General features: G+C 47.1%; 1 protein-coding gene across 5 annotated transcripts in view; it reads right to left on the bottom strand.

Annotated features, from left to right (window-relative positions):
- The window catches only part of LOC107999483 (protein vein), a 205,590-nt gene that overhangs the window by 8,708 nt on the left and 172,848 nt on the right, over positions 1–24,034 (bottom strand). For 4 of the 5 annotated variants that reach the window (XR_009831357.1, XR_009831358.1, XR_009831356.1 and 1 more), the window contains exon 5: positions 13,142–13,200. Coding sequence is in view for 2 of the 5 variants with exons in the window: in XM_062080184.1 (XP_061936168.1) it covers positions 13,142–13,200 (59 nt within the window). In the remaining 3 variants the exon portion in view is untranslated. Of the gene's footprint in view, positions 1–1,015; positions 13,201–24,034 lie in introns of those variants that run through there. The other variant, XM_062080183.1, reaches the window with a different exon arrangement.

Below are 24,034 nucleotides of genomic sequence, written 5' to 3'. Positions count from 1 at the left end.
GAAAGCTATAAAGCGCTCTCTGCATCGTGGGTTGCGGTGTTTACTGTACCGGGATGGAACGTGGTTCGTGGCTACGAAGGTCGTACTACGCTCTCGCGATTAACAATTGAAGCGACGAACCGGGGATAACGGAGATGAACGCTAGGGGAACGTACACCTTCACTCGTGACCGTGAATCCTCCTCTTCCCTTCCTCTTCCCTCGTTTCTTATATATATATATATAGGTCCTTGGTGGCTTAAGCTCACGTCCTCTCGATAAAGGAAATGGTATCGTTCTCGATAAATTGGCGATATCCGTGGCGTATTACCCTCCGCCTAACCGGCTGCGTGGGGAATCGAGGACGTTTAGTCGAATCTCGTTTCGGCCGACGATGCATTGCGAGTGACAGTTTTTCGAATTTCAAAAGCCGCTGGCACGAAGTAAATCGAAAACAAGCCGTGAAAACGGAAAAATGTCGCGTTTAAATCTTTCGATTTACGGCGAGTCGTTCAACTCGTTTTTCCCTCCCTCCCCCCCTCCTTTTTTCCTTTTTATTTTATTTTCTTTATTTTTAATTCTATTTTTTTTTTTTCGATTCGATGAATACGACGCTTCCCGCTCGAAAGATGGAATTTTCGTAACGAATTTTTGGACCGGAAGAGCGTAAATGGATAGATTGATCGGGAAAACGAAGGGAACGGATTGGATAAGAATTCTCGTCGCGTTTTTTCCAATTGCAAGCTGGAAAGCTCGTCGCGATGAATGAAATTCCCCCTCTCTCTCTCGCTCTGAATCGGGCACGAGAATACTTTTACGGGCAATCGAGCACTGCCCTCGAACACGCGTATTAATTTCGATTTAATCGTTACGTTTGATCACAGCCGGTAATGCGCGCCACGTCCCGCTTCGCCGCAATCACCATTGTTCGTTTCATCGTTGGCCGTTCACGCTGTCGATACATACCTCCCCTACCTCATCCCCCTCTTCATACATTTTAATTTACTGACCTTTCATCGTACGCGCACTTTAATTCGTTTCTTTTGTTTCGCGTCCGGATCCATCATCCTTCCCCCTCCCCCTTTTATATATCTGCGCGTGCATTGTTGTTAACGCGCCCCCTTCGACGGTTTTGCTAAGTGAGGTGCTGCACCGGGAACAATTTATTCGAATTCCCGCTACCACAATACGATACGTCTCCGAACGAACCTCTGTATTTACGTTCGCCATTACGACATTGGGTCGTTGGGATTTTTCACGGCGCGCATTAATGCCCGACTCATTAAGGCCGTGCGAATCGTTTAACGTTTAATCTGTCGAGTTGTTTAGCGTCATGAGAACGGTTTCGTGTTTCGAGTCGCCGTTAATTCTTTCGTTCTAATTCGAATTACGTTCTCTCTCTCCCTCTCCCCCCCCTCTCTCTTTCTCTCTTTCTCTCCCTTCGGTTAAATTGCGATCATTTCAGGGATCCTGACTGCGGGATCTTTTAGAGTCTTCGAACGCAAGGGGAATAGTTATCGCTCGACGATAAATATAAAATATCTTCTTTAGCGAGGTTTAACGTCGTCGTCGAATAGACATCGAGAGAAAGAGAGAGAGAGAGGGAGAAAAATCGCGAATGAAAACAATTCGTTGCGCCATATTCGTTTCCCGCGAGTGGCCGTTGTCTGGGATCGGCGGTGAGCGAACGTTGGAAGAATCGAATCGTCGAGGTCGCGGCGTTCGCACCTTGGAAACATCGAGACCGGGATGGAACGAATCACTCGAGAGATATATCTTTATTTTGACGGGGAACGACTTGTAAATCGCGCTCGCTTCGATCCCGCTTTGCGTACTTCGGAGGGAATTGTCGTCGAAAAACTAGATCGAGTCGATGCGTTTTTCGTTCGCGTCCACCAGCGCAGGAAACTTGTGTGTGTGAGTGCGCTTCGTTCATTGATAATCCTCTCTCAACTTTAACGTTCTCTTCCCCCTCTCCTCCATTATGGAGGATGGAGAAATCGGCGGGGAACGCGTTTGATATTTATCAACGGGTAATAGGAGAGGTGATAGGAGCGTGCAGCCGGATCGTGGTGCCGGAAGGACGCGGGGCAGTCAGAAATCGGTCGTTTGCTCGCGGTGATGGTGTCGCTGCGGCACACGTCGACGCAGCATCCGCGATGCGGAGCCGGGTGAACGATCCGGACCCGTAACGCTTCGCCTCGTAACGCGTCGTCGTCGTCGTCGAATGCTCGCATAACCGGCCCGGTCTGAAGCCGGATTTTCACGCGGAGGACGCCGCTCGTAAAAGCCACGGCTCCGTTCTCTCGCATAATCCCGCGGCCACGCTTCTCCCACCCACGCTTTACGACCGTTTCACCTCTGTGCCGGGAATGACATAACGCAAAGCGAACCAAGATTTACATCCCATTTGCCTTGCTATCCGCGATTGTCCGGGGTTAACGCCACTTCCTACTCGTATTTCGGATTTTCTGCCGACCACCCCTTTGTTTTCCCGTCCCGAGAATTATTTCGTTTCGGGGCTGGCCGCGCTGCGCCCCTCCACCTCCTCTCCTCTCGCGGCTGCGCTCGCAATTACCGGCCGGTTCCCTCTGGCAACCTCGCGTTTTTCGCAACTGCACGTCGCGCGGCGATATTTTTTTCCCCTACTTGTTGCTCCTTTTTTTCGCCCGCGTTCTGCCCGCGTAATTGCGCTTTAACAGTCTTTTGTCGGTATTTCCCTCTTTCCTGCTTTTTTTTCCTCTCTCTCCCTTTCTTTTTCGTCGCCCCCCGTCTCGTTCTCCGCGCGCGAGAACTCTCCCTCTCTCTTATCGACGGCCGAGAGGATGGTGTCCTCTCTCCTCTGAATTCCTCGCCGAACGATCGCGATGCAACGCTCTCTCGACCGCACCTGACCCTCGCGAACGCGGGATGCGAAACGTGGCAAGATTTGCATCCGAACTGGCTGGATCGCTTCACGCCGCGGTGACCACCTCTATCACGTTCCAACGATCCCTCTCCGTTCGATTATGCGAACGTCCGTGTGCGTCGTCACGGCCGACGTGCATCGCGCGGCATAATTTCACGGGTCGCACGCGATGCCTTCACGCCGGCGCGAAAATACGCAACCTGTCGTGCTTCTCTCTTCTCTCTTCTCTTCCCTCGGATGCTATTCTTCGCCGCCGAGCGTCGACCGAAGCGTTGTCGAGGAGAGGTGGATCATCGATCAGCTTGCGGCCGAGAAACAACGTTCCGAAATCCAATGGAGAAACGTTGGGTTTTTCCAATTCGTAAATTTAATCCCTCCGACTCGCACCTCTGGCGCGTTAATAAACGCGCAACGCATCCTTCCAATCACGGTTTTGAAATCAGGGCCGGGTCCTCAAATTTTCATTCCACAAATATTCATTCCCTTCGAACCCGCCGGTTGTTTACCGCGCGGCTTGTATACCGATCCTCGAACAACGCACGCGTTATTTGCCCACCGTCCTCCGCGTTTTGTTCCACGGCTGTTTCAACGGCTATCGTTTTAATCGATTGCAAACCGCCACCGTTGCATCGATCGAAAACCTCTTCGTTCGCCAAATTATCGCGCGTTGCGATCCTCCACTCGACGCCGGATCAGAGTCATCGAACCGTTCTCCTTCGGTTGGACAACCTTCCCGCTATTAATAGGGTCCTCCCAATAACACGCGCGACAGATCGGAATTAAGAATCGTTCACCAGCCCCTTCAAGGTTTTTCTATCTTTAAAAGAATCGTTTTATCCTCTCTCTCTCTCTCTCTCTCTCTCTTTCTCGTTCTTTCCTCCATCCGCGAAGATCGTTTTTTGCACCGAATCGCACCTGTTTCTCGCATCGACGCGGAAACGTAACGTGGAATACGCCGACATCGTTTTTCATCTTCATTATTTTCTCTTCTGAAAAATCGATCCTGAAAAATAGCCGAAATCGAAATGTCAACCTTCGGAAACGTTCCTCGCGATAATCGCGCGTTTTCGTTCGCGGTCAGGGAATTATCGAGAAAAAACAGTCGATATTTTTCACGGTGATCGAACGGAGGAAAAATTCGAAATTCGAGGAAAGATCGTTGTTTCGAGTACGGCGGGGAAAATAAAAAAAAAAAAAATGGAGAGACCCGCGTTTTCAATTATAAAAACATCGTTCCGGGAGGTTTGTTGTTTGTTCAATTGTAAAAAAAAAAAAAAAAGAAAAAAAAGGAAATATTTAATCGACCCTCCAGCGGATTTTCGAAATTTGTATTAAAATCGACATATTTCTTGTTTCTGTTGTCTCTCTCCCTCTCTCCAATTTTTTTTCAAACGATCAACGTTAGCAGATAACGTTCCGTAGAACACCCGTTTCGAATCTATCGATCGACACCTGGATGAATTATTTGTAACGGGGCAAGTTGCATCGACTCGACTCGGGGAACGGGTTGCGTGTAAGGAGATCATGCGAGATTCATCGTGCGCGAAATTTCTATCGGTCGGTGAAATTTTTCAAATTCTACTGTACACGTTTTCCCTTACGGAGCTCGTAAAAGCAAATATAACTCGATACGACTTTTCCGAGGGAATTTCCACGGAGGATTTTTATAGCGGCGGGCCCCCGTCCTAAAAGCGCGACCGGGATAGTTTCGATTCACCGGAAAACCCGATACCGTTGCGAACTACTTTTCCAAGCGCCGCTTTTAACGATTCTCACTTCCTTTTTTTCTTTTTTTTTTTCCTTTTTTTTTTTCTTTCTATCCCGCGTATCGATCGGACGGTGGACGGTCCCCGGCTTCGATTGTCCAACAGATTTTTTCCACCACGTTACTCCACAGGATCACGTGTCACCCGATACAGTACGTCCCCGACAAACGAATCGGGGATCTTGAACAGAGGGATAGTTCGTGTTTCGAATTTTAGGTTAAATCCGGTGGACGGAGCAAGAGGAAGAGAGAGAGAGAAAAAAGAGATTCTCCCTTATTTTTCGCCGATCTTCCCTCTCGAACGTTTACTATCAAAGCATCGTTAGCCTGGCGGTCTCTTGGCAAGCACGGGAGTAACGCTGTTGGTTCTCACGCGCCCCATACGTCAACCGTGTTAATGCAAATACAGCCGGCACTACGAATAACAAGGTGCAATGTTACAGTTGGGGAACAAACTTCGTGGGCGAGGCTTGAGTTTTGAAACGGCGCAAAGTTCACGTTCCTCTGACGCGGAATTAACTCTTGGTAATCGTCGTTACGGGTAATAGGCGTGCGTGCGTAATCCAATGGCAACGAGTTGTTGCAAAACGTCGAGGTCGCGTTTTTTTCTCTCTCCCCCTCTCCCTCCGCTCCGGAAAATCTCTCTCTCTCTCTCTCTCGTGGCTCGGTCGATCGGCAGATTCGTCGAATTTTCGATCCGTCGCGGCGACAGAATCACGCTCGGACCTTAATTTGACAGGGAATGAGCGGAGACAAGGGTGTGGAGTGGAAAGTGCGGCGCGGGCGTGACAGGTTGTAGAAGCGTGTCGCATCGGTTAATACAACGGGACTAATGAGTGGGACGCATCGAGACTCGGGGATGTGTATCCGCCTCTCGTTTCGGATACCACCGTTCCAATAATTCACCTCTAATTAAGGCGTTAATGAAGAGCCTCGGGGCGAGAGAGAGAAAGAGAGAGAGAGAGAGAAGGGGAGTCCGATCGCTTTCCTCTTTTCGCCTCTCTCTCCCTCCCTTTCCGATCCCTCGTGACTTTGCCGCTCGACGATCGTCCCGAGAGGGTACCGGTTTTCCGAGGTGGGAAGGATGGTGGTGGTCGATCGTCGAGCGAGAATTGATCCTACGCGCGACGAACGATGCGCTGCTCCAACGGGAGCACGTCCGGCCATTGTGTCCGCCAAAGGGTTGCCCGTTAATTAAATCATAGGGAGCTTTGTTTTCCCACCACCGAAATTTCCAGAGACTGTGAACTAATCGCGACACAATTTAATCCCTCCGACCTTGGATTTCGCGGATACGTTTGCGTATTACATAATGGGAGGAAATTTACAGAGGCGAATATACACTGTCTTTCCTTTCGTTGTGAATTTTTTCCTTTTTCTTTTTCTTTTTGTCAATCCTTTCTCGGATCGCAAGTTTCGATCGAGGCATTGGGACGTGGGACGTGGTGGAGGACGAATTCTCTTTTACAGTGAATTCGCAGGGGCCGTCCTCTCCACCCTTCCACGCGGATCCGTTCCCGGAATACACGAGCGAGGGGAGGGTAGACAACGGCCCTCCCGCTCGCATTGAAAATTCTCTGTGATTCGGCGCAATTGATTAGCGGCCGGTATTTATGCAGGCCACCTAGTCGTTACCGTTCCGTGATTTCAGTTTGCATTACCGACAGGCTAATGTGCGCGCAAACGCGACGCGAATCTGTTTGGATTAGTCGCTCGTGACCAATGTCGAACAATCTTCGATTCCATCCGTCTGCAATTCGCGCTGATCGCGTCCCGAGGAATTAAGCGGAATTACACTGAGTTCCTCGAGCGAGAGGAGGCATCTCCATTCGGACCGTGTTCCGATTTTCCCGCGAATCCTATCTTTTCCTTTTCTCTATTAATCCACGAGAGTCGGAGAAACCGATTGAAAAACGATGACGATTGTTTCGAGTGTCAATTTCGAGCGGCATATTCGGGAAAAGGGGAAATGGGGAAAGAGATAAGATAAAAATATTTGGGAGAATATTTGGAATCCAATTTAAAGAGATGTTGCGAGGAGAATCCTCCCGTGTTTCTCCAATAAAGCCGAACTTGCTTCCCTTTTGCCGAGTTGAAGCAGCTTCTCACGATTTCTTTCCATTGGTTGCTACCGTACCGCTATTGTACCATCCTCGATTCAATCCGCCATTTTCTTCCCTTTCCCCACGTAGCGTCGTATTATCTGACCCTCGTTCTCCCCGCAAGGATTTTTGAACCGTGATTTCTACGCGACAAATCGATACCGCTCATCTCGATTCGAATTTCACGATCGGGACCTACCCGTTTCGATCAATTTTTACTTGGTTCTCGTGCAGCCATTCTGGTAATATCCCCAACCAGGATAAGATCTTTTTTTACAAATCGTTCGCAGAAATCCTCTTTTATCGAGAGATCGGTAAACATTGGAGGGGAAGCACGGAGGATCTTGTTTCTCTTGACGAGCGAGAAACCCTTCTTCCCCACGTTTATTAACCTTTTTTCGTTTATTTACCTTTCTCGATAATAATCGTCGTTACGTTTACACGCTCTCGAACGATCCCAATTGAACGCGCGCGTGGATCAAACACGATGTTCGTGCCGATCGCGTTCTCTCGACAGCTCGTCTCGAAATCACGTACGACTGCTGCGTGGGATAACGTCAACGTATCCCTCGGGATGGAACGGGTAAATTTTTGACTTGACCGCGTCGCCTCGCGAATAAAATTAATCCTCCTCCCCTCCACTCCGACGCGACGCGACGCGTTTTGTATCGCATCGTCATCTCCTTTGTGCCTCTACCTTTTGGAATCGTTGCGTTGCATCGATGGATAGAGCCGTATCCGATAATTAACGACCGGCCTTTTCCTTCCAGCCTTCTATTTCCCTCGAATAGCTCCTCTTGTTTTGCTCTTTCTCTCTCTCTCTCTCTCGAGTTTACCGGTTCATTATTTTTCCACCGCATCCACCGTGATGGATCCCTTCTCGATAATTAACATCGCGATTAATCACCTCGTTGTCCAGCACGCCGCTATTCGAGAAAGTTGGTCGTTGCTCGGAATTTTTATCCTCCTTCCTCCCCCCTCTCTTTCTCCCTCCTCGATCGGCGAGCGACGAGCAACGGCTGCTCCTTTCCCAGTGGGAGACACTTGTCGCGTTTCTGTCGTGGCCTTTGTTGGCCGTGTCGGGGAAAAAAGCGCGGTCGGGAGCAGAAAAATCCGAGTGAATTTTCCGGTGCAAGACCACCGGGTCCCGTAAGAAGCAATTTCTCTTCGGGGAGGGTACATGCATAAGACAGGTTTAATACAGCTCGGTCGGTAAGATATTCATACGTTTTTATCCCGGCGAGCGTGGTCTCGTTTCTCGCGAAAAATCGACACCGGGCGGGGCGAGGTTCGGGGGCGTCGTTCGTCGTCGAACGAAACGAGAGAAAAATAAGGTTGGCCAGAAATAAAGTTCGGGTAAATAAGATCGCGCGCGAGAATAAATAAAAGGCGACCACGGCCGATTTAATTTGGAAAAACGAATCCGAAATCCGCTCATCGGATATCGTATCGTTTTCTCCTCTTTTGTCTCCCAACACAAGAGGGAGATGGAGAGGGGGAGGTTCGTTCGATTGGTTAATGAATTTCACTCGAACGAAGGAGCGATTCCTATTTCTATTTTTTTTCTCCTTTTTTTCGAATCTGTTCGAATCCCGGTGCAGTGTCTTGCAACTTCCTTCGTGAAACGAGCAAATCGAAATTTAAATCGCCCGTTAAAATCGTTCGAATCGTTGGGATTCGCAATTATATTCCGTTTAAAGGGAAAGTTGGAACGTCCGTATGGAACGTTGGATTCGTATTAAATTTAAAGCGGGAGGAGCACCGTTGCCGCGAGATCTCGATTATAATTCACGAAGGGTAACCCGGTAAATCGTTTCTATTTTAGAACGATTGCCAGGACGTATGTTGCGCATTTATTTATCGCCCGTTGTTGTAACGGCCCGACTTATTCATGAATTATCACACTTTTTTTTTTTTTCCAACGAATTTTTCCCCGAGTAACAGGTTGGAGGTTGGCCCCGTCGCGCGGCTCGATTCAACTCGACGAGGGCGCGACAATTTTTCGTCCGTGTGAGGGAAAAATCTGCACGCGGATACGGAAACGAAATTTCGAACGGAGCCACCTACTTTCGCGATTTTCTTTCTGCTCGATAAGTTTTCCATCCGCTTTATGGTCAGCGACCCTCGAATTCGGATCGAAAGGAAGAAGCTAAGCTCGAAGAGGGGCGGTTACGAGGATCGATGCGGTCGTATAGCTCGGTTTTTATGAAGTTTCTTCTCTTTTTTTTACGATAGAGCCGCTCGCGGAATACACATCGTTTCGAGGCGTGTGCACTCGTGATGGGACGCTTTCCAGCGAATTGTTTCGTTTTCTCTTTATTCCCCTCTTTTTTCCTTCGTTTTTTCCCTTTTTCTCTTTTTCCTTTCTTTTTTTTTTTTCGGCCGCGCGTTGTCCTCGTGCATTGGATCGGTCCTTCTGATTGTGACAGCGTTGTCGTCCTTTGTCGATTTCGAGAATGAAAACGCGAAAGTCGCGTTCCAACCTAGCAATCGGCCGTTGTTTATCGCTTCTCATCCTCTCGTCGGCCGGAAACTGGCGGAAAGCTATTTTCACGGGAGGAGGAGAGAGAGAGAGAGAGAAGTGACTTGTCTCGAAACGACTCGCTGGAATGCAATAAGAGAGCGAGGGCTGTAGACGAAGGAACTCTTCTTCGCCAGCTATGAAAATTTCTATTGGCTTTCTTCGAGGGTTCTTTCGTCGCGACTCGACGACGACCTTACCCCTCGTGCGCCACGACCTCGAGAATCCGTCTATCAACTTTCTCCAACGGAAGAATCTTTTGTTTCGAATCGGTCGTTTCGCGTACGGGCGCATTTACCTTCCCTTTGTCTCGCGACAGATTCAGCGCCGGATTGTCGGATACTTGGAGATCTTGGGACTTAATCGGTGCGATCGTCGCCCATTTATCGTTGTTGCTGGATCGTAGTAGCACGCTGCGCAAACGAGACGGGATCGATGGTAACAAAAGAAAAATTTCGTCACACCTACCTGTCGGCGTTTAGAAACGCAAGAGAAAAAAAGGAAAGAGAAAAAAAAAAAATCGAAAAAAACTTGGTGCTCTTTAACCCGTTCAACAACACTTGGAAGAAAGTAGAAAAAAAAAAATAAAAATAAAAATAAATGTAACGAAAAGGTCAACGTAAGATTAAAAAAACAAAGATGGTTGCCGAGATGGAGATGACGTTTAATCGTTAAATCAATAAAATTAATGAATTAAATAAATAAATTAAAAATGTTTATATACATATTTATATATATAATATATATATATATAATATAATATAAAACATAAATAGAGTCCCGAGACTGGTGGAGAGAGGCGCGTATTTCGACGCGCCCTCTCCGTTGCGCTTTCTTTGCGATCTTTTTCTCCTCACGCGAAGCCGTAACGTCGAGAATTCCGGAAGAGATCGATTCGCCATCGTGTCCGCCCAAAATATCATCGTTCCACTTTCTCTCTTGGTGGCTGTCGTGAAAAAACTCGTGTTTCACGGGAAAGAATACAAAAGAAAGAAAGAGAGAGAGGGAGAGAGAGAGAGAGAGAGAGAGAGAGAGAAAGGGAGAGAGAAATAATACCACCGTGGAAGCAACGATACGAAGCAACAGATAAAAATTGTCGAAGTTATTTAAAAGAAAAAAAAAAGAATAACATCTTCATGAAAATTCGATATCGAAATTTCGAATCTGGAATAATTAAATGCATCCAATCGTCTCGTTCGGAAAGTTCTCGACCCAACGTGCCCATTTCCTAATCGTTGCGATATTTTTATTCGTTCTGTCTCACTCTTTCTCTCTCTCCCTTCTCACACTCCCTCACACACACACACACACACACGTTCCCTCCCGTTCTTTCTTCTCTCTCTCACTCTCTCTCTCTCTCTCACTCCCTCCCTTTCTCTCCTCCTCTCTACCCTCATTTTTCTCTTGTGCTCTCTATTTTCATTAACTATCTTAAGTCTCTGCTTTAACTAGTCTAACGCGTATTACATTATCATATTTTACATAAAATCGTTTTTTTTTTTGCCTAGTGGTCTCTTTTTCCCCCTCGCTTTTCTCCACCGATTGGCTCTCCTCGAGCCAATATATACCCCTCGTTTCCCTCGGTGATATTTTTACATACGTAAGGAGGTTACGGCCCTTATCAATCGTTGATGGAAAATTTCGGGGTGGGGGGAGGGGAGGGGGGATGGGGGAAGAAACGCAGCTGCCTCGACGAAGTAATAGAGGAACAGTGTCGAAAGTGGGAGAGAATCGAGACGACGACAACGTCGACGACGACGACGACGACGACGACGACCGGTCACCTCACGGGTCGATGATAATTCGTCCGCCGGCGAGTGAATTACGATATTTATTCCGGCCGCGCGACACGATCGATCGTTCTCGAATTGTCCCGGTGGACGCGTAAAAATACGAGGAAATTTTCGACCGAGACATTCGTCGCTAATATATATATATCGCCCGCTGCGAGCTTCTCGTTTCTTGCGTCGTTAAAGCTGTATTCGCTCGCAACTTTGCGTTCCACCGGTGGTGTGCCCCGTATTTTCCAACAACGTCTGACAAAAGACCCCGGCCCTCCGTCCGAATAACAACAACAACAACAACAACAACAACGACGACGACGATGACGACGACGGTGCAACGACGGCCGTTTCCCCTTCCATCGTCGCCGAAAGAAAGGAAAGTCACCGAGGACGGGTAACGATGTTCGGGCGTTAAGCGTGCGATGCATCCAAGTGTCGGATTCGATCGATCGATCGATCGATCGATCACGAAATCTCGAATCGCGTCCATCGTTTTCGAATCGTTTGAAAGAAAAATTCCACACTTTTCCACACCTTCGTTTCCACGGGAGGGATACGAAGGTTATATTCAGGAAATATTCACACGCGTTTCGAGATTGTGTTGTTTCCAAATGTACTTCTTCTCGCGACGTTTAACCCCTTTCCTTCTTTTCTCTCCTTTTCTTTTTTTTTTTTTTTTGCATACGTATACATAGACGTATCGATCTAGAAGATTCCCGAGTGTTTCAACCCTTCACGCGACGTCCTTTATCGAGACCCTGGGCTCTTTGGTATTGTTCTCTCGTAGAGAGACTCCGAAAAGTGCGACCTTCGAATGCTCTTCTCACTGCTTCTTCTCCGCTTTTCTTTTCTCTTCTCTCTTTTTTCTCTCTATCTCTCTCTCTCATTCGCTCTCTCTCTCTCTCTCTCTCTCTCCCTCTCTCTCTCCCTCCCGTTCTCCATCGGTGGTTCGCGATCTTTCGAGGTCAAGCACCACTTCTGAATCACGAGCGTCACTCGAACGCTTCTTCTGCCTTCCCGATATGAAACTGAAGGGGTTCGGGAAGGCAAGAATCCGCCATAACTCTTTCCCTTGCACACTCTCGTGCGTTCACCTCTATCTCTCCGTTTTCCTTTCACACGCGCGTTTCGATACACGGAAACACATGCATACAAATACACGATGCCATATGCTCTCTCCTTTTCATCTTCTCCTCCTCCTCTCTCTCTCTCTCTCTCTCTCTCTCGTTCTCTATCTATCTCACGGATAAAATTTCTATAGAGACGGAAGGCACGTGTCGTAACGCGACATTTCTTCCTTTCTTTTCTTTTCTTTTCTTTTCTTTTCTTTTCTTTTTTTCTAATGGAGAAATAACAGCAGTGACGACGATAAAAGTAGAAGAGGAAGAATCGAGGGAGGAAATAGAGCAAAAAATCGTGTTTGAGAAGAAACTCGTCGAGGTATGAATGTAGAAACGGAAGAAGAGAAAGAAGAAGGTACGAATGCCCGGTTACCAAAAGAAAAAAAAAATTGATTTTTCTTTTTTTTGCAACCTGTTTCCTACAATACAGAGGACTCGTTCTAATGCCCGACAACAACGGTTCACCGAAAAAAAAAAATATATATATATATATATCAGCGCATAGATTCGCTCTCTCCTTTTCTTTTTTTTTTTTGTTTTTTTTTCTCATTTTCTTTCTCGTTTTCCCCTGCTCAATGTTCTCGTCGTGAATTTCGCTGCGTAATTCGTTTCGCAGTTGTTGGATCTCGCAGTTGCGTGTGTGCGTGCGTGCGTATGTGTGTGTGTGTGTGCGCGTGTGTGTATATCCCGAGATCGATCGCGTTTATAATTAATAATAATAATAATAATAATCGCCTCCTCGTTTCGTTATTTGGTCGCGCGTTGGCCCTCTCACGGCATTCTTCTCGTGGGCTCTCGTCTTTTCGACCGGTTCTAATTCTAAGCCCGAGTAAACCGAGTTCGAGTTTTTAGAAAAGGGTCTACTCAGAATGGAAGGGCCCCGCGCGATTATCGCTAGCAGTAGTACGAGGTCGATAGTCCCAGCTTGCAGGAAAACGGCGCCCTACGCCGGTTGTACACACTTCCGGTGCTGATGACGTCCTTCGTCTCGCACCGCAGACCCGTGAAGCCTTCCGCGCATCTGTAATTAGGAAAAAGAAGAGTAAAAAAAAAAAAATTAGCGTTGTCAAGTCAATTTTGTTTTCGGTCTTGTTTCGATGATTCGATGATTCGGGAGGAGAAGGGAAGAGAAGAGGGGAAAAAATTCCCCTCTATTTATTCGGCAAATTTTGTGGTGGCGCGAGGCAGACGGGGAGGGGGGGGAGGAGGGGAACGGAGGGGAGATTCGAGGCAGAGACAGCTCGATGCGTCCAAGACGTTTCTTTGGAAAAATAATGTTATGCCGACGTCGTCGTATTTATAGCACGGTTAACTAACCGCGGCGAGACGTACGAACGCTTGGTAGACGTGTCGTTTGCGGCACTCGCGTGTTCGCAAGCCAGAAGCGGAGGGTCATCACCGTAGAATCAGAAATGTCCGCCCGGCTGCTAAACGATTTTACGCGTGTTTCTTCGTAATTACATACCTTCCCTCAAACGCGGAATTTCATTTAAAGAAATACAAAGATTTTTCCCATCCGAGTCGAACATCTCCCGATTACAGCCACGTTTCCAGGAATATTCTGCCTGGAACGGGGAAAAAATTCTATCCACAATGGAATTTCAAGGGGAAATGGTACGTGGCGGGAGAACAGTCGGGTCCAAGAATCGTAGATTGTCCCATTGATACGATCCTGGGGGAAATCAAAGGGGAAGCATCTCTAACCCGCGTGCTTCCCGCGACCCGCCCCTGCGATAAAGCATATTTTCGTCCCCGACAAATTTCCTACGTCCAAATCCTATTTCTATTTCGCGTGCATAGATAAAAATCTAGATTTTTCCTTCTGCCGTCGAATCGTTCGATTTCGACTCGAACGGAAAGAGAGAGAGAGAGAGAGAGAAATGGGAGTAGAAAAAAAAGAAATGGAAAGTTTTTCACAGCGGTGTGTGTCTGTCTACCGTGAAAATTTGTCGCGCGTCGGATACGCGTTTAAAGGTGTATTAAAAAACTGACAGGGGACACATGCTACGGCCGGTAAACGCGATAAATATTGTCGAAACAGAACGACTTGTTTGCATATTCGGCCGAGGAGCGATCCGTGCACCGAGATTTTGTAATAAACTTTGCCGAACGATTCTCGCCATTTTAACGACGGCTATCCGTGACAATCTCGCGGTGAAACGGCATTCCTTCCGTCTCCCCTCCCTCTCCTTTTCCCTTTTCCGACTCCCTGCCCTTCCCCTCTTCCTCCTCCCCCCCTTCACCTCTCCCCCCTCCCCCACTCCCTTTTTTTATTCCGTCTTCGTTCGAGCGGCACCCTCGCGAATTTACGAGGACCACGCACTAAATATACTTGGCGGCAGATTTACCGTTGGACAAACCAGAAACAGCGCCGGAGATAGTGCAATTTACTGTACCATTCACTTGAACCCATTAACGCTCGCCGAGGTAACTTCGAACACGTAATTGGCTTTCCATTGAGATTTATCGTAATCATGCGTGTTTACCGGGCCGAGTGGTAGCGCTCTTTTACAACCAGGAGTACAACGTTTGCGAATAAACTCGTCGCGGATCCGGTGACTTTGCCGGGGCGGAAAAGCGCACAATGGATCCCCCCACCGCCCACCCTCCACCCTTGCTGGAAATTTTACCCCGTAGAGAAACGGAGGGAGGGTCTCTGTTCTCCGCTGTATTCGCTGTTGACGATTTCGGGAAGGGAGGGGAGGGGACGGGAGCCCCCCTCCCGCTCTCCCCTCGACTCCTTCTCTCGACTCGGCGCTTTCTGTACACGCACCGAATAATTTTCCATCGAGATTAACGCGTACAAGTTTCGTTAAAATAACGAGGGTGTGTCCGATTTGAAAGCCAGCCAGGGTTCGAAACGGGTTAAAATAAACGGAATAATTCGGGGGACGGGGGAGGAAGGGGTGGGGGCGCGCGCGCGCGCGTTAATTAATAATTTTCGAGCGTCGGATGACGACGGGGATATCGGACGACGGCGGGGATACAGGTGGAAACGAAAAACGTTAAGCGCGACGTACGACCGACAGCGGTCGTTAAAATCTGATTTTTCTGAATGACGGATTTTATGGGGACGCGATTTCTCGGTTGAGCGTAAAACTCGCGATAGCGCGGTGTATCCCAGGCTCGATAACACTTCCGCGACGAGTACGTTACAAGTGCGTGCTGCAATATTTATACGCGCTTCTCTACGCGCCGCGTCGTAAAAAACGTAATGGTAAATTAAAGTTCCTCGTTACGTGGACGTCGTAAAAGTTGCTCTTACGGGGAACCGATTGTTCGCCTATGCTTGTCGTTTGATCTTTGGTAATTACCATTTATCGATTATCCTAGGTAGTTGCGATTTAAAGAAGAATAATCGTGGAAGTAATAGCGGCCATGAGTAGGTAACTATGAAATACCGTAAAACGCAATCTTGCAAATTAAGCTTCTACAACGTCGTCGTGTGACTTCGAAGTCACGTATCCATGTATCTATATTTTCTTCTCGTAATTTCTATTTCTAAATTTCTTAATTAGAGACTATATAATCTTTTCTTTCTTTCTTTCTTTCTTTCTTTTCTTTCTTTTTACAAAAATAGAAACAAAAATTGGATTATAACGATATCCTGCTGATCCTGATCCTGAATCGATTTTTTTTTTTTTAGGGAAAAATAGGCAAATTTCCCCTTTTAGGAGAAATTTCTCTTCTCGTTTATTGTTCTCGCGTCTCTGGTAACGATAGGGTGTCAAACTCTCCTTAATTCCCCTTTTTTCCACGATGGTGGACAACGAAACCCTTTCCCACTCCTACCTACCAAAACTGTCAAACTTTGGGGAGGAATAAGAAATTAGAGAGGCGAACGTCAAAGCGGATATTTTGCGAGAGTCGATCGCTTTAAGAATGAATCCTTTATTAGGGGAAAAATTGTTCGTAAAGTTTCTCGCTCTTCCTTTCGTTTCTTCTCGCCTCTGCCTGCCAAAAGGGGATGGAACTTTTGTTTTCGAGGAGGGAGACGGTTGAGGTGACGAGGAGGATACAAAAAAATAAAAATAAATCCATCGGGGAATTTTTTTCCTCTCCTCCCCACCCCTCCCCTTACGGATAATTAGCGAATCAGGAACGCGTCGAAGAAATCGTGAAATTATTCTGCCTCTTATTAACGAGCCTCGAGATTTTATTATCCTATTCGTCAAAACCGGATTTCTTAATCCACCGAGTTATTTAGAAATTAACGATTTCTCGAATCGTTTTACTGTTGACGATAAACCGTAAACCAACACGGAAAGGGGCAACACGTCCTAGCCACGGGTCAGCCGATACCGGTCGGAGTGGGTGAGGGGGTGAGTATGGGTATACTATATTACGATCGCAAAAATTAAAAGTACCTTTTTATACGCGCGGGCCAGGGATGCGAAACAGCCAGGTTTTAGAAAACTCGATCCCGGTTGGCGGTCCGAAATAGGGAAAGGGATGAAAGAGGGTGGTGGCGGTGGTGGTGGTTTTCCTCCGGTATTAATTCCCATATATGCCGCGAGCGAGCCTCGGCCCGTAACTACACCGGAAGCTGTGTAGCCGGTGTGTATACGGTCGGGGTACGGTCGAAAGAAACTTTTTTGCGGTTTACTTAATTTAATAACGCTGCCGCGGTACGCAATTTCAAAGATAACACTTTAAATGGGCGGGGGTACTGCTCTCCCTCTTTCCTACTCGCGTTCCAACCCTCTCCCCCTCTTTCTTTGCACGCTTACCGCGTTCTTTTCTTCCCTCTCGCGCGCCTCGCCTCCTCCTCCTCCTCCTTCCATCACCTTTTTTATCACCTTCCGTCCCCTTCTTTTCCTCCGCACCGCCTGTGTTTCTCTACAGGCCCTGTGTGCCTGTCTGTTCCTCTTTGAAATTATTCGACCGTGTGTACGTAGGAACGCGCATGCGCGCCTATCCTCGCTATTCGTGTCTCTGAACGTGTATAGAGAACGACTCCGGCAATAACGTAGCGTACTTTATTTCGAAACAGTCTCTAGCAGCCACGCGGGGGCACAGCCGGCGAGCCTCTCCTCTTCTCCTGCTCACGCTCGTTGCCCCGCGCCAGCCTAACCCCCGCGGATAGTGGATGGCGAAACTGGGTTACTCTCCACGCTCGTGTGGCCGCTTCTATGCACCCTGTGCACATCAATTCGGCTGCGAACGTTACGTCTCTCAACCTTAGTCTTCTTCCCCCTTCCTCGCGGACCGCTATTCAACCGCCTTCGGTTGAGGTTACGACTCGTTTATAAATATAACGCGTATTATATATCGCGATACGCAAGTATTTATGTTATTTATGGTATTTAACCTGGACGATTAGATTGTATATAACTGTGCGTGCGATGATTTCTCGATTTCAGTTTCGATTTGACACGAGGAAGATCGGATCGGAAGGAAGCGAAATCGTAGACGGATGGATCGATTCGTTTTATCCCCTTAATTCGGTGTCTTTGAACGAGCGACCCTTTTCTCTCCCTCTCTCCACATGATATACGACCATTACGAGGTTAATCGTGGCCCAAGTAATTAGCGCAAACTTGCCTGCTCGACAGCTGCCTCCAGGAAATTTGCGGTCAAAGGATCGGGGGTCTCTTGCACGGGGCGCATTCATAATATCTCGATCCTCGACCGCAATCGCGTTAACGAAAACCTCCTTAATCGTTAATCTCCTCGTCGTTTTATCGATAAGCTTACGCAATCGTATCGATGCTGCGAAAAGGCCCATGGTGGGAAGAAAAGGAGGAGCAAGAGACACGTTTCGAGATCTGGGCCGTATCGATGCTGCGAAGAAGGCCATGGCGGAAAGGAAACGAGGAGCAAGAGATACGTTACGAGATAGGAAGTTAGCGACCCTTGTAAGTAGCAGCCAACCCCGAAAGAATCGCGTGATTTATATATCACGTGAGGAGGTCACGTAAAATGGTCTACCATGGTTGGACGAATAGTTGCCGGCCGTTATAAGTAGATTTATGCCGAACCATAACCTTCGGACGTGGTATATGGGAAGGATAAGTGGATGGAATGGGTTGAGAGGGTTGGAGAGGAGGGAGAGAGAGAAAGCGAGGGATGACTGGTGGGTCAGGAGGGAAAAGCCTGATGTCCCGAAGGGTGCCAGCTGGTGGGACAGGTTACTGTCTGGGAAATTGGGACGGTGGCTAGAGCTCGTTCGTTCAACCCTCGATCATTTTCCGTCCGTTGCGTCGTTGCCTGTTGGCAGCAGGGAAAATGCTCGAATACCGGTGATCCTGATGAGATCGGCATGGGTAACCTCGGGTTACTCGTCTACTCGGCGAGGCTGAACCTCAAATTTGTTGGAATTCGAGGTATTCTATTTCGAGGGTAATTTTGAAAAGAATTTCGAAAGAAAGAAAATCGAATCGATTACGCTCGTCGAAGGAGAGAAACAGCTGTAACTGTAATTTTTCAACTTCGGCCAAGGATTGGCTCTGCGTCGAGAGGGTGCACTTTTCCACCACAGTTGAAAAATATATATATATATAGTCGAGAAAGTTTCGTTCAACTTGGCCGGTGTACATTCAATAAAACGAACGGGGAGGAGGGGAAAAATTGCGAATGTGCTCGCGAATAAAAGTAATTCGGCAAAGGAATAAGGTTCCTCCTAAGCGCGTATAAAGGCGGCGGGCGAAAATTTTACGATCGTCGACTTACGATCCGACCAACTGTCCCCTCCCCTCCCTCTGCCTCGGTGTCTGCCGAACCTCCGAACGGAACCTCTCGATCCTCCTCTAATTAATTAGGGAAGCGTTTAATTAAGCGAAACGGTCGAATTTCTCTACGAGCCGGGGTAAACCTTTAAGAATCGGCGCGAGTAACGTAATTAGTCCGGGATCTATATCTCCGGTTTTCGGTTCCGGCGAAATTAATTCGCGACGCGCGAGTTTCCACGCAAGTTTCCTCTCCGTTTCGATGTCGATGAGGATGGCCTCGCGGGCAGGATCCACGACTACGAATAAAACAGCTTGTGGCATAGGTTGGAGGGAGAGCGGCGGTGAATTAAACCGACGTCGATTCGCCTGTTCGTCCGTTGTTCGTTCCGTCCGAACGCCCGTAATTATTAATAATTATTTAATCGGGGTATTCGATGACGCGAGTCAGCGAGCGCGACCGCGCGCATCCCCTATTACACGCTATTTCACGGGCTCGCTGCGCCGTCACTGATTTGCGGTCACGGTCGGTCGACGGCATCGTTCGCGATTTCGTAATATTTATATTCGAGGGCGGCGGAGGAGGAGGAGGAGGGAGGATCAGGAAACCGATTAATTACTTCGAATGGGCGGCCGTGAATGATCGAAATCCGGCGGTAATCCAGCGTTGAAAAATCGGCGAGCGGATACATAGGAAAGCACTTGAATCGGATTGGTCTGGCTGCGTCGGTCGTTTGATTAAGTTTCCGTTTATTACCCCTCCTTCCCCCTCCGTGGACGACACCGCGTCGAGCTTCCCCACTCCCCCCCTCCCTTCCTCTCATTATTATTCATTTTCCCGATCAGTGGTCGACTTGCATCGGATGCGCCGCAGGGGGTTGAATACCGATTCCGGTTAATTTAGTAACGCGAATTACATTTCGTCTTTTCGTATTACAAACCGATTATTTCCACAAACGTTGCGCGTTCACTTTCAAAAATGTATACATATATATACATGTGTGTATATTATCTTTACTTTTCGCGATTGTTAACGTTAATTTTAGGTTCGCGCGTTTAATGGAACGAATGAACTCTCTTCCATTATCCCTCTCTTCTATCATAATATAAAACCAATTTGAAATTCAAATTAAAATATTAAAATTCAAATCAAAATATTCGAATTTAAATTTAAATGATCAAATGCGAGAATAATCGTGAAATAATGTATAGAGGGGGAGGGATTTCTAAATGAGGAATTGTTATTTTGTTATTTTTAACGGACGGGGCTGGGAGAAGAGGAGGGGAGGGCGCAGGGTACGCGATTATATTTTTCGGCGCGACTCGACCGATGTTCATTGGCACATTTTGAGAAGCCAGTTGCCCCGGCAAGGGGCGCGCTTTGCTTTGGACAGCTCTATTTCCTTAAACGACGGTTCGAGGTAGTTACGGGGTGGAAATGTCACGCAGCCCGCAGCCCGCGACCCGGTCCTACCCCCTCCCCTCTCCTTCCTCGGCTCAACTTCCGCCTCTACATGTGTTGGCCACATATGTCACCGAAACTAACTTTTCCAACCTCGCTTGCTCCCCTACATAACCTTCCTTACACATTTCGCCCCCGGAGAGAATCGCGCGGACCGATCGCTGGGTCAACATTTCCACCCCGGCGAGGTTATATATCTTCACCCTTTCACGAGATATTGATAAAATCGTGGACGCCTCTGTTTACCTTTCTCCTCGTAAACTAGACGCTTTCGCTAATTACACGTATCTCGTATGGACGGGGCGGCATTCGCTTTTAACATAATTTACAAGCACGTTCGACGATGATGAGGGAACGTAACGGTTGTAGTCGCAGTTGGAATAGTAATAAACGGAGATATATGAAACGGAAACGAGAGAAGGAGAATAAATCGATCGATAAATTCGACAATCTATCGGCGTTTATAAAAGTTACGTTTTCCCTACGTGTTCTGGTCAAATTGCAGATTGGCACGATCCACGAGTGAGATGAATAGAAAAGAAGTAAATTATCGTGCAAAAACACGTATATACGATATACGGAAAGCTCGAGGCACGCGATATATATATATATATATATATAAAGTAGGGAGAGATATATACTTTTCAAAGTCTTTGGTTCTCTCGTCCCCGGATATTACCATTTAAAAGCTGATCCCTCGATTGTTTTCTTCGATGGCGAAGTTTCGATATCGATTGGAGAGGGGGGGGATCTCTTTTCAATCTATTTTAGATTTGCAACGTGTATGCATAATTCATAACGGGGAGCGCGGGGAGGGGGACTTGTTATTCAAAGCCTATCCGGATGCCAATTTAATACTTCGCCAGTTTGTCCGTGATAATTCAATCGTTGAATCGGGCGTATCTCTTAATGCTTAGGTTTCGGTACGCAACATCTGCACTACGTATTAATCAGAGGAGCCATTAGTCAACGTTTCGTGTATAAAACGCGGACCAACAATCCGTACCGATGCACCTTAATTAATTAAGTTTGTGGCAGTATCGTCTTTCCGACTCGGCTCGCCCGTGTTTTGCCCTTTGTCTTTGCGACACGTTTTCTCCCTGTTTTGTCACCCTCCCCCTCTCCCCCTCCTTCCCTCCGTTTCTTCTCCGTTTCCTCCTCTTTTCGAGTTCTTCGGTCGAATTTTTTTCTTCTTCTCGGAACGCGGAAGTTGGCTCGAACCGATTAAAATTTCAATAACTTTATTTAAAACAACGTTCATTCAAACGTAGCTTTATCGTAGTAACTATAATCGATCCGCTTCTCTCGTTTAATCTCGACCGTTCGATATTAACTACGGTTATTCGCTTTGAATAATATATTATTCGAATAACTTATCGAAGTGAACTTTTCTATTCTTAACTCCGATCGTTTGCGCATCTCTGGAGAATACGCGATGCGAAATAAATAAATCCTCGGCTTCTCTGTTAATTCGCGCTTAAGGCGGATTTAATTGCTCGACGATCGCGCGAAAATCTACGACGGAATTGTTTTTAATTTTTTAACGGTGAGATTATCATATCCCTCCCGTACGTGAATAAATTCTCATCCGGTTGACAGTCGAGATAAATAAATATCGTGCTCGTGGCCGCGAAATCTCTCCCGATGGAACTCTCGAATCTATCCGTTTTTTTTTCTTTTCTTTTTTTGGAGACGAACTTGGTCGTTTTTAGGGACTGGAATCGATCGATCGGCGCGACGCGGTTACGCGGATCCTTCTCGATTTGAAGATTTACGATCTTCGATCTCCGTTCGAAATTGAATCGAAAAAGGAAGAGAGAGAGAGAGAAAAAAAGAAATAATATTCGCGTCTGACGATACACACTGCGAAGCGACGAAAACACTCGCGTCCGGCGCCTGACTTTATCAGATTTTCATCTCGACGTTTCGAAACGATCGAAAAGGAAAAGGAACGAAACGCCGAAATCCGATTGGCGGGGGAGGATCGATCGCGCGATACAACGTTAGATCATCCTCGTTCACCCGCTTTTATTACAGCGCGAACAGATTTGTTTCGCGCACCTATTGATTCCAACTATCACCGCCGGACAGACGTAATTCGACGATAAATTTTGCATCTCGAAAAAGAGAAAGATTCTCTTTCCATTTCGACCGGCCGAGGTCGGCCGCCGACCTGTCTCTTTTTCCGCTTTCCCCTCCCCGTTCACTCTCATTGTCTTCCGCTAAAATTTATTCCCTCCTCTCGCCGATTGCTCGTCGCTTCCGTTTTCCCAGTCGTTCGTCGAAAGGAAAAAATCTGTTTTTACCGCTCGATCGGGTGTCGCGTATCGATCCTCTTATATTTTTAGCCGTTCAAAGAAGAAAAGAAAAAAATAAAAGATCGAGAGCTGGAAGAATATCCGCGTTTCGTGCGGATTTTTCTGATTCTTGGGGCTTTTTTTATTCCTTTTCCTCGAGAAATCTTGATTATCTTTCATCGATCCCGGAATGGTTGGAGAGGAGTGCAGAGAGGTCACGTAATTCGGCATCGATGTAATTCAGCCCAAGGGACAAGCAGGCCGGTAGAGAAGTGCGGTTTTAAATCTACGCGCGAGGTGTAAATCTACGTTTAACGTCGAGCGTGCCTGTATAAATCAAGCGCGAAGAAAACGATCGTTGGACGATAATCCGATGGATTAGTAACGGTTCGGCCAGTATCAGCCGTAATTTCCATCCGTCGAGAAAAGAAAAAAGCGGGAGGAAGGCTGAGCGAGGCTTTCGCTGAGCGCGAATGCTCCATTTTCCTTTTTTCACTTTTTTTTTCGCGGACTTTCGCGCCCCCGTTGGAAAAAATACAATTTACACTACCGTGTAAAACGATACGCGTGTATCTATGTGTTGTGCAAAAGTTCTTTTTTCCTCCCCCCCTCCCCTCCCCATCTCTCGTAATTCTTAATTAAATTGCAACACGTTGAAATCAAATCAGGAAGATGGAAAAATAAAAATGCGACGAGAAGCGAAAGCTTTTTTTCTTTCTTCTTTTCTTTTTTCTTTTTTTTCAAGCTTCTAACGAACCAATTAGACTTTTTCGAACGAATCGGTAACAACCAATCATTTCTTTTTTTTTCTTAGACATCTTCGAGCGAAAGAGGAATATAATGATTTTTCTCTCGAATAATTTCCATCCACATTTTTCGTTCACGAGATGGATGTAACGAAACTGATCGCGGGAAGAAAATGGAGACACGCGCGGAGATCATCGACACAACGGTGTTCGTACCGTACCGTTGCCGTAGTTGCGCCAGTGGCGCATTTATGATAATGGAATATTGAACAGTATCGCGAGGAAAATAACGCGGTACAAAGGGTTCGAGCGTGCGTTAACGCAGCGGCTGCTTTGAATTTATTAAAATCCAAGCGCAACGCTGTCGTTACGGAACGTCGCGATCGCGATGATAATAACAATAATAATAATAATAATAATATCACCGATATCGATAAAGTTTGCTCGCGGTCCGTGCAAAAAACGGGCGAAAACAAGTTTCGTAAATATTGCCCGACGAATAATGGAGCTCGCGATCGATTCCTTTTTTTTTCTTTTTTAAAGGGGCACGAACGGTTTTTCCGAGGGGAAAACATTCCGATAATTACTGTCGTCGTCTGGTGTTGAAAAGCCAGGGGCCAACGTTCATTATGGGATTGAATCGCGGGGCGAAAATTCACCGAGACTCGAGAATAGGTGAGGT

The sequence above is a fragment of the Apis cerana genome, linkage group LG10 (genome assembly GCF_029169275.1).
Source record: "Apis cerana isolate GH-2021 linkage group LG10, AcerK_1.0, whole genome shotgun sequence".
Lineage (NCBI taxonomy): Eukaryota > Metazoa > Arthropoda > Insecta > Hymenoptera > Apidae > Apis > Apis cerana.
The sequence above is the reverse complement of the archived record's forward strand: the minus strand, read 5'-3'. Positions and strand labels throughout refer to the sequence as shown.